General features: G+C 50.1%; 1 protein-coding gene and 1 non-coding gene across 3 annotated transcripts in view; both read right to left on the reverse strand.

Moving 5' to 3' along the window:
• Positions 1 to 6,183, reverse strand: part of UBE2Q2 (ubiquitin conjugating enzyme E2 Q2) — a 32,102-nt gene extending 25,919 nt beyond the window's left edge. Inside the window, exons 1-2 of one of the 2 annotated variants that reach the window (XM_036277978.1) lie at positions 5,967 to 6,183; positions 1,638 to 1,739 (exon numbers count right to left, since the gene is read on the reverse strand). In XM_036277978.1, the coding sequence (XP_036133871.1) occupies positions 1,638 to 1,739; positions 5,967 to 6,137 (273 nt within the window). In that variant the 5' untranslated portion in view covers positions 6,138 to 6,183. The remainder of the gene's footprint in view (positions 1 to 1,637; positions 1,740 to 5,966) is intronic. The other variant, XM_036277979.1, reaches the window with a different exon arrangement.
• LOC118641092 lies at positions 747 to 875 on the reverse strand. Its single transcript, XR_004961552.1, has one exon.
• Positions 6,184 to 10,073: the final 3,890 nt, after the last annotated feature.

The raw sequence follows: 10,073 nt of genomic DNA on the forward strand, positions 1-10,073 counted from the left end.
TGTATTGATATTTTAGAAGCAGAGGAAGGGAGAGAGAGAGAGAGAAGTATCAATGTGAGAGAGAAACATGGATTGGCTGCCTCCTGCACGCCCCCTACTGGGGATTGAGCCCATATGACCCTGATGGAAAATCGAACCCAGACCTTTCAGTCCATGGGACAATGGTCAATCCACTGAGCCACAATGGATGGGTGAAACTAGTCTGTACTTTTCAACTGATGTTCTTCTGTTCTTAATGTTAGGAACAAGTGTGTTTAAACCATGTATAACTTATTTTGACAAAAATCTGAGGTAAAACTCTACATCCCCAAATGGTCACTTCTCCCAATACTATTAATAGAATAATCTTTTCTCTTTTGAGTACTTTAACTCAATTTAATTTATTCTAAATACTCAGCTGCATGACTCTTTCTGAATGTCTACTGCCTTCTCCATCCAGTCCGGTGCCAGTGCTCAGTGTTTTACAATGATAATGTTAACTTTAAAAAATGATATAAAACTATATAGACTATGACCTCAACTATTTAAATATATATATAAGAGTACGTGTATTTTACTAGCAAGGGAAAAAAATACATCATGTCAACAATGGTTATAGCAGGTGAAGAAATTATGGAAGATTTTTGTTCCCTCTTTTAAATTTTACTAGTCCTGTCACAACAGTTAGTTATTAGTTTTATAATCAAAGAAAACAGGTTTTTCATTTTTTTGTAAAATGGAAAGTTATTATTATTATTATTTTTTTAATATGTCAGTAGTGGAACGATCCACCCTTTTTACTTGCAAAGGGTGAACAGAAAGCTACTATATTTCTCTAGGACATTTACAAAGAGTTTTCTTCACTTTAAGAAGAAACTGAATAAAGTAGATGTCCACTAAAAGTTACATTTCTTTATACATAAAACAAATGTTTTACTTGCATACGCAGGGCTTTCCTGCGTCGGAGCCTGCACAGCAGAGGCACCCCCTAGCGCTGGCACTGGCTTCACAGTCATAATTCCCCTCACAGCCACCTTGCGGTCCTTTCCCCCTTTTTCTACTCCCCACTTGGCCAGTGGTCCCTACCAAAATGCACGCTTAGTAAATAATGGTTAGAATTCACAGAAAAGATAATACTTAATTTTTTATCCAAATTAAGACTTTACCTTATGGGGAATAAAGAGAGAGAGAGAAACCAGGAAGTAAATATATTTTAAAGTCCTAAAACAAAAACAAAAACAAGCAAATAAAAAAACCTGATCTTGCCCTGGCCGATTTGGCTCAGTGGTTAGAGCGTCGGCCTGCAGTCCGGAGAGACCCGGGTTCGGTTCCCGCTAAGGGCATGTACTTCGGTTGCAGTTTGTCCCCGGCCCTGGTTGGTCATGCGGGTGGCAGCCACTCGATGTGTCCCTTCACGTCGATGTTTCTCTCTCTCTCTCCCTTCCTCTCTCTCTCCCTCCCACTCTATCTGTACAAAAAAATGGAAAATATCCTCGGGTGAGGATAAAAAAACAAAAAACAAAACCTGACCTTTAGCTCCTCTAAGATTATGAAATAATCACTAATTAGGCTTTTACATCATGTTATCGCTTAACAATCAAGTTCTATAATATAGTGTTCGGGAGGGGAGAGGAAAGTAGCATGGCTTATTTTCTCACCGAATTGCTGTTCTTAGAATCTTCTAGACGTTCCAGAACTGATGTCAGATTTGGGTCATCAGAGTCCACAAACCATATTGGTGAAGAAGATGGATAAGATTCCTGTTACAGAGACATCTCGTTATACACACTTATAACAGACTAACCTGGACATGCAGTTAAACCACATCACTCAATGGTAAGATAACCACAGATTTAAGAGGAATATATCAGGGAGTGGGAAGGAGGGGATAGGGGTATAAATAAAATGTTGTGTTGTCCTAATCTGAGGTAACGTACGTCAAGGCTAATCAAACCAACTCTTTGACTGTTGTTGCTTAAGAAAAGTAGTTTCTGTCTTGTTGAGAAATAACTTTCTGTACTTATTTTCTACATGAATCCCCTAAGAGACCAATGTGTGACTCTAGACTGTATCAAGCAACAGCCAGTGGAACTGCCTGTCAGAGTGCTCAGTTTCTAAAATCTTTCCAAATGACTGGACATGGCCATCTCCAAGGATGGCATAACTTTTGAAAATGGGTGCACATACTTCTCATTGAAGGCTCAGAGGTATAATAGTTACAATTCTTCTGGAGACCTGATATGGGACACATTACTTTCACACTTTGCTGTTCAAAAAACGGGGAGCAAAGAATGAAATAAACTCACAGAACAACACAGGACCTTAATAAAATTCTAAATGTTCTGACAACATAAAGTTACAAGAAGGCAGAAAGAAATTGCTCCCTGCTAATAATTGTATAAGTCAACAACTAAGTATCTAACATGACCAGAGCCCCCAGACGCAGAGTACAAACACTAACAAAAATGCAAAATGCACCCTGGCCGGTTTGGCTCAGCGGTTAGAGCGTCGGCCTGCGGTCCCGAGAGATCCGGGTTCAGTTCCCGCTAAGGGCATGTACCTCGGTTGCAGTTTGTCCCCGGCCCTGGTTGGTCGTGCGGGTGGCAGCCACTCGATGTGTCTCTTTCACATCGATGTTTCTCTCTCTCTTCCCCTCTCCCCCTCCCACTCTACCTGAACAAAAACTAGAAAAATGTCCTCAGGTGAGGATAAAAAAAAAAAAAAAAAAAAAAAGCAAAATGCATACATACCCCTACCCCTGTGATTGGGAAAATTGGGAAAATGCTTAAGTGTTCCAAGCAGCAAATTACATCTAATCCAAACATTCTACGTGAACTGAGGCGGAGAAGACAAGGGTTAAAGAGGACTCCAGCCACCTAATGCTCAGGAACCACTGGGTGGTCTCCTTGGTTACAGCAGCCTTGGAAAAGGGACCCTGCTTCATCACTCTGGCTCTCCAGTAACGCTTTACATTTGGCAGCAACTATTTTCAACTCAACTCCTGACCACTCAACCAGTTGACATTTACCTAATACTATCCTTTTCCAGGTCTAAGGAAGTTTAACAAAAAAATCAAATTGCTAAGGGACACACCATTCATAAAATGGAAACCCAAGTCCCTTCATATATCTGTTCCTTTCAAGTAAGGGCATAAAAAGGGGGCTGAGGGAGGGTAGATAACAGGAATTTGACTCTATATTATAAATTGGTCAGATGAATGAAAACAATGACTCCTCTGGCTTGAAAGTACCACTTAGGTGCTTAACATGACAGTTCTGGTATTTCCAAAGAATTCTCCAGAAGTTTAATTTGGAAAGGTAATCTGTCCCAGGAGGACAGACCAAAGGAAAGGTCTCGGGCTCTTGAGTCAAGTTTCATTGATTATTTCGTTTGTATAACCTTAGCTGGGCTACTTTTTATCAGTGTCAAGACCAGAAACACAAAAAATTAAGAAATTGACAGCACTGATTTATTTCCCATGAAATGTTATTGTAAAGCATTTTCAAAATAACGTGTTCTTCAGCCACAAATGACACCATCACTTTTACATATAGAGAGAGCATTATCATTGCTACAGAGCTTTCCTATCCATGCTCATGGGGGGCAAAAAGAATTATCCATTTCATAGGAAAGCACAGTAAAAGTGATTTGCTTAAGGTCCCAACTACTTCACTTAAGGCCACAGCTACTAAGTAAAGAATAAACCTTTTTCTGTCCTGTAAACTCAGAGCTCTAACATTTTTAAATTTAGTACCTTGCTGTTGGAGGGGAGAGGGCCTTTTGGCAATGATGAATAGACATTTAATTAAACAAACAAAAAGTTCCACCACAAGTAGTCTAGCAAGTAGCACTCATGATTTATGCTACACAAGTAATAAAGTATGAGGGTTTTATTTGTTTACTAGCTAATTTACTTCTGGGGACGGGGTCTCTCTAAAACAGCAATTCCCTATCAAGAATTCCCAGACAGCGAGAAAAGGAGTAATGGAGTTGCCAAGTTATGGTAAATATTTCAAAAGGACTAAAAGAAAACCATAGAGTAGCCCCCAGTAAAGCTGCACAGTTTATTAAAACAAGCTGCTTTGCCTTTAGGTATGATCATAACAACTGGATGTTAGCAATGACTGATAATTAGAACTGTTTACTGAAAACAATACTTAGGTTTGCATGATAATCTTTCATATCACTTCCTTTTTTTATTACTAAAAATACTCCTTGAAGTTGAAAATAGCTCTCTTGCGCTTCATATTTAAGATTAGGACAAATGTATAAAACAGTGAATATTTTCATTCCATTCCCTTGGCCCAGAGAGTAAACATCTATGTTTTCTTTTTTAATTCTTAAATGTGTCTTTCATCTGAACTTGAAGTCAATTTACAGATTTCCTGTCAAGCCCTAAGTGACCCTTTATATATTTATGCACCATTCATGACACAAACTCTTGGTAGTTAGCTTACGCGATAGTTAACATTTTTGTTGAAATAGAATATAGCTAGAATGGTGACCATCTAGTCAACAGGGCAAAAACTTACTGAGCATTTACAAGGGGGAAGGTGAAAAGCGTAATTATAGATGACTGTCCCTTGTCACCATAAAAACAAAATAAAATATTGTCAAAAAGGACAAACACCCAAAACGATTACAATAGAACTTAAGAAAACATTAGCAAAGCAGTAAACGGGGAGGATTATTAAAGGGAGGAAGGAGAAATAAGTATCAGCATGAACTGCACAGGGCCCTGGAGGGATAGTCAGACCCGGAGAGGCGGGCTGGGGTGGGGCGAAGGGGCACTTTCCCAGGGGCCCGCGGCCGATGCAGGGGCCTGAACCACAGCAGCACGGGACCTTGGAGAGTCAGGAACGACGACGGGTGTGGGCGCCAGCGCAGGGCCGTCCACTCCGGCAGCGGCAAGGTGGCGAGCGGGGCTGGCACGTGCCTCGGCATCGCGCGTGCCCGCGGTACCCTGCGCTAGTCCCCCCCTCGTCCCCCGTCCTCGAATCCCCTTCTTGCTCCGTTTCCTAACGCAGGCCCCGGTCGGCGTCTCGGCGGGCGGCAGAGTCCGCAGCCTGCAGTGCGGAGGTCCGCGGGGCACTGCGGCGGGTGGCTCTGTGGTGGGGGGCTGCCTGAACCTCGGAGTCGCTCGGAGCCCCGCACCCCGCAGCTCAGCACCCCCGCCCCCGCCGCCCTGGGTGGCCCCCACCCTCGGTCCGGGGCAGCCCGGGGCTCCCCCACGGCCAGTGTGGTCAGCAAGCCGGCCCTGCCTTCTCCGGCGGACCCAGATTCCAGCCCCTTCTCCCACCGCCTCGGGCTCGCCCGCTACTTCCTGTTTCCCGTCGCCGGGAATCTTCTCCTCGCGGCCCGAGCTGCCGACCCCGCTCCCCGCGTCCGGGCGTCCGGGCGGCCGGGCCGGGTCTCCTGGGCGCGCAGCGCTGCCGGAGCGCCCGCACAGCTCCCCCGGGCCTCCCCGCGGCCCCGCCGCACCCTCGCGGGGGACCCTGCCCGGGGGCCGGCCCGGGACGCCGGCGCTGCCCCACCAACTTCCCTCCTCGGACGGCGCTCGACGGAACTGGTTTTTCCGGAAACACACCTGCTGCCCCGAGCGCACTCGCGGCGCTTTTCTCGGGCGGAGCGCGGGCCCGGCCCGGCCAGCTCCCGGGGCGCCGGCTGCGTGGGCGGGGGGCGCGCCGCGTCTCCGGGGCGAGCGAGCCAGGGGCCCCGCGGCCCCCACGTCGGCACCTGCGCGGCGCCCGCACCCCCGACGCCCGGCTGGAGGCGCGGCGGACGCCGAGGCGGGCGACTCCGGGCCTGTGTGCGCGGCCCGCCCGGACTCCCTCAGCCCGCGGCGACCCGGCCCCGCCGTCACTCCCTCAGCCCGCGGCGACCCGGCCGCCGACCCCGCGCCGCCTCCACCCGCCTCCGCGGCGGCCGGCCCGGGGTCTTTGTCCGCCCGCCCGCCGGCCCGCCCGCCGGCCCGCCCGCCGCCGCACCGTGATGTTGCAGTGCAGCGTGAGCGCCGAGGCCGCGCTGCCCGGCGGCCGCGCCAGGAACTGGCAGTGCAGCTCGTCCAGCTTCCAGCTCACGATGCGGAACCGCTCGTGGTTCTTGTCGAAGATGGACGCCAGGAACTTCAGCTCAGCCTTGAGCCCCGACACCGACATCCTCCCTCATCTCCGGCGGGGAGCCGGGCCCGCGCCGCCGTCACGGCCGGAAGGGGGTGAGGGCAGCCGGCCCGGAGCGGCCTTTGTAACAGACGCGGCCGGCAGGAGGCGGCAGCCCGCGGCTGAGGTGAGCGACGCGACTCCGCCCCGCCGCCGGCAGAGGCCGCCTCGCCCCGCCCCCGCAGCAAGCCCCGCCCTAGCCCCGCCCCGCGCGTGCACGCTGCTGAAGAGGGCACGCGACACCGATTGGCCTCCAGCAGAAGCCGCCCGCAAGCCCCGCCCACTCAGCAAGCCCCGCCCCACGCAAGCCCCGCCCCAGGCGTGCACGCGGCTGAGGAGGACCACAGGACCCTGTCCCGCCTCCGGCAGAGGCCGGCTGGCCGCCCCGCCCACTTAGCAAGCCCCGCCCCGCGCGTGCACGCTGCTGGGGAGGGCAACGCGACACTGCCTCGTTGCCAGAAGAGACCGCCCTCCCGCCCCGCCCACTCAGCAAGCCCCGCCCCGCGCGTGCACGCTGCTGAGGAGGGCAACACGACACCGCCCAGCTGCTGGCAGAAGCCGCCCTCCCGCCCCGCCCTCGCTCACGTAGTGAGCCCCGCCCGGCGCAAGCCCCGCCCCGCGCGTGCACGCGGCCATCGCGCCCCGCCCACTCCCGCCGGGTTCTGCCGCGCCCCGTACCCATGGAGACCACTCGGTCGGGTCGGGTCACGCTCCCCGCGTCCCCGCATCCCCGCATCCCCGCATTCGCAGCCGCACGCTATCCGCGTTCCTGTCCCTGCTGTGGAGCCTTTGCCCTGGTTCCCACGCTGGCCACAGCGCTCTCCGTGGGGCCGGCCCACAGGTCATCTCAGACAGGCCCTCGCTGACCACCCCCTGTCAAAACGGAACCCAGTCACCCAGAATCACTTCGGCACCTACCACTGTCCGACCCTCTCCCTGTTCATGTGTTCGTTGTCTCTCCCGACACAATGTCCTACTCAGAGCAGCACCCCCGGGACTGCAGCATCCCCGGGACTAGAACAAGGCCTTCACTGTGTGGACACCCTGGCCCCTAAGTGTCCTGTTCCTAGGGCCCTAGTGGTCTCTGGTCCCTCCGCTGGCGAAATACAGGGCCACACGGGAGACGTTAAGTCTACTGAATAAGAAACATTTTAAATGCTTTTATTTGTATTTACTTCTGAGATGTCATGTTCTAGGGCTTCTCACCCTTTGGGGGGGGGTCACAGAACCCTTTGAGAATCTAATAGAGGCTATGATCTGTCCTCCCGGGAAAATACTTCTGCATATACAGTGTATTACGTGGGGTTCGTGGCCCTGGCACTAGACACACCACTATGAACTGGCAGGGGGAGCAGAGGGGTTCCAGCCCTGAGCTCTCAGACAGAAATAACTGGGGTGTTGTATTGGCATCGTTGCTGGGTTAAGCACAGGAGAGGCTTGCTGGCTTCTTTTGCCTTCAGTCCACTTGGGACCCTAACAGGCATGGAAGTCACAGACAAGGATTTGGGACAAGGGAACAACCCGTACAGAGGTTGGCATGGCTGAACACAACATGCCTTGAACAGTTTATTTGCTCTATCTCTGCTTTATTTCGTTATCTCTAAATTGCTGGGAGAAAATAGAGAGCTTTATAAATTGCAAATACTCTGACTAGTTACAACCGTGAAGTTGCCACCAATAATTTCACAATTATTTTTTAAATATGTTTTTATTAATTTTTTTCAGAGAGAGAGATAGAAACATCGAGCCTCCTTCACGCCCCCTACTGGGTATCGAGCCGGAAACCCTGGCATATGCCCTGACCGGGAATGAACCAGGAATCGAACCAGGAATCGAACCAGGACCTCTCAGTCCATGGGCACCACACTGGCCAGGCTCACAGTGATTGAGCATCTGCTGTGTGCCAACCCCTAAGAGGGCCAAAAAGATAAATAGAGTCCTTGAATTCAAGAAGCTAAAAGTCTAGCATTGGAAACAAAATTCTGTTTCCTGGTTCTTTAGGCTTCAAATAACAGAAAACTGTGATTTAACTAACGTGGGTTAGAAAATACAGAAATGTATTACTTCATATAATAGGAAGTCCAGAGTCAGGGCAGGCTCCAGGATTGGCTGATTAGAGCTTCAGTAATGTCATAAAGAGCCCAGATTTCTTACATCGTCTTTGTCAGGATGAGAGCAAGGTAGCTGGAGCGATTCTCGTGGGCCATGTCCAAAAATGATAATATCCAGAGTCCGAAAGGACTACTTCTTCCATGTCTCCTTCCAACACATGGGACTTTTCCAAGAATCCACCCAACTGACTTCCTTTCTGTGTCATTGGCCAGAAAAGTGTCACCTGCCCACCCCTAAACCAATCACAGGTAAATGGACGGGACCCCTCATTGAACTCCCATCATCTGGTTTGGAATAGACATCGGGGGAGTCAACCACAGTGTCTGCTACAGACACATCAGGTCACATGTGACAAGAAGCTCAAAACTGATACTACTTATCAGGAGAGGAGGAAATTAATTCCATAAATTACCTGCATAAAAGTATGGCCATGTTCAGAGAGCATCCAAGAGCCTGGTTGATTATACAGTGCAGCAAGGGGCCAAGAAGAATATAAAACTGATGTTATCGGAGACCTGATTGTGAAGCTCTGAAATACCATGCCAGGGACTACAGTTTCATTCAGTGGGAGAATCACTGTTAAGGAGATTAATCTGGCATTAGTGTACAAAATGGATTACAGTGGGTTTAAAAACCGTGAAATTGCCACCAAGAAGGGGCAGGAAACCGAGAAACAAGAACATAGAAGAAGTCGCTGGGGGAGTGGAAAGGACGAGAGATCAAGGCCGAGAAAAGGCCATGAGCTCTAGGGATTAGGAGGTCAGTGGCGTCCTGAGGAAACGTAGGTGGAACAGTCATCTGCAGGAGCAAAGCAGAGGGCAGCGTTAGAGGGGGGTTTGGTTTTCAGTATAGCACAGACCCTGCTGGATTTACTGTGGAGCTCAGGCTTCAGGGCTCCATTTGCTCGCCCAGCCCCCACCCAAGTAAATATTAACCTTTCTCCCTAAACTGGCATTTGCATTTCTGAATTCTTTTTCTTGAAGAGGGCTCCCAAGATTGAATAAGCTTCTGGCTCTACAAAACCTGGATCCATACAGGCCATGAAAATGGAAGGTACAGGAGGGGAGAAGAGGCACCGAACCAGGGCCTGGAAGAGGAGGGAAAGGGCCGGAGAGGAGATACTCCTGGGAAGGAATTCACCTCCAGTGAGGATGAGGCGGGAAGAAAAAGGGGAAAACGCAAAGAAATGTTGAGTTTAGAGTGGAGGGCTGTTGAGAGACGGCATACTGAATGGATGACCTTGATTTCAGCAAGACAAGCTTAGGGAGGGTGAGACAGGTGAACACGGAAGTCAGAAGACAAGGGAGCGCTGATGAGAACTGGTTGAAAACTTTGACCTTGGAGTCAAAGGGTGAAGGACCCTGACAGTAACATGGGTGAGAGTCTGACAGCCTCTAGGAAGACAGATAACCTCAGCATGAAAGAAGGGGCGGGAGAAATCACAACTTGTGTGAAAGAACCCTGAACTTCAAGAGCTTTGTGGAATACTTCCCAGTGATTCCATATTCCATGCTGTTCTTTCCCAACATCGCCTGTGGGGCTGCTCTCGAGGCCATCTCTTTCATCAAGCCTTCCCTTGTCCCCTAAGTTGAATTTTTTTTTTTAATCCTCACCCAAGCATATTTTTCCATTGATCTTTAGATACAGTGGAAGGGCAGGGGAGAGAGATAGAGAAAAGAAGATAGAGAAACATCGATGTGACAGAGACATCCATTGGCTGCCTCTCAAGTGACCCTGACTGGGGCCAGGGATTGAACCTGCAACCCAGGTACACACCCTTGACTGGGAATTGAACCCACGACCCTTCCATTTGAGGGCTGACAC

The sequence above is a fragment of the Molossus molossus genome, unplaced genomic scaffold, assembly GCF_014108415.1.
Source record: "Molossus molossus isolate mMolMol1 unplaced genomic scaffold, mMolMol1.p scaffold_m16_p_24, whole genome shotgun sequence".
Taxonomy (NCBI): domain Eukaryota; kingdom Metazoa; phylum Chordata; class Mammalia; order Chiroptera; family Molossidae; genus Molossus; species Molossus molossus.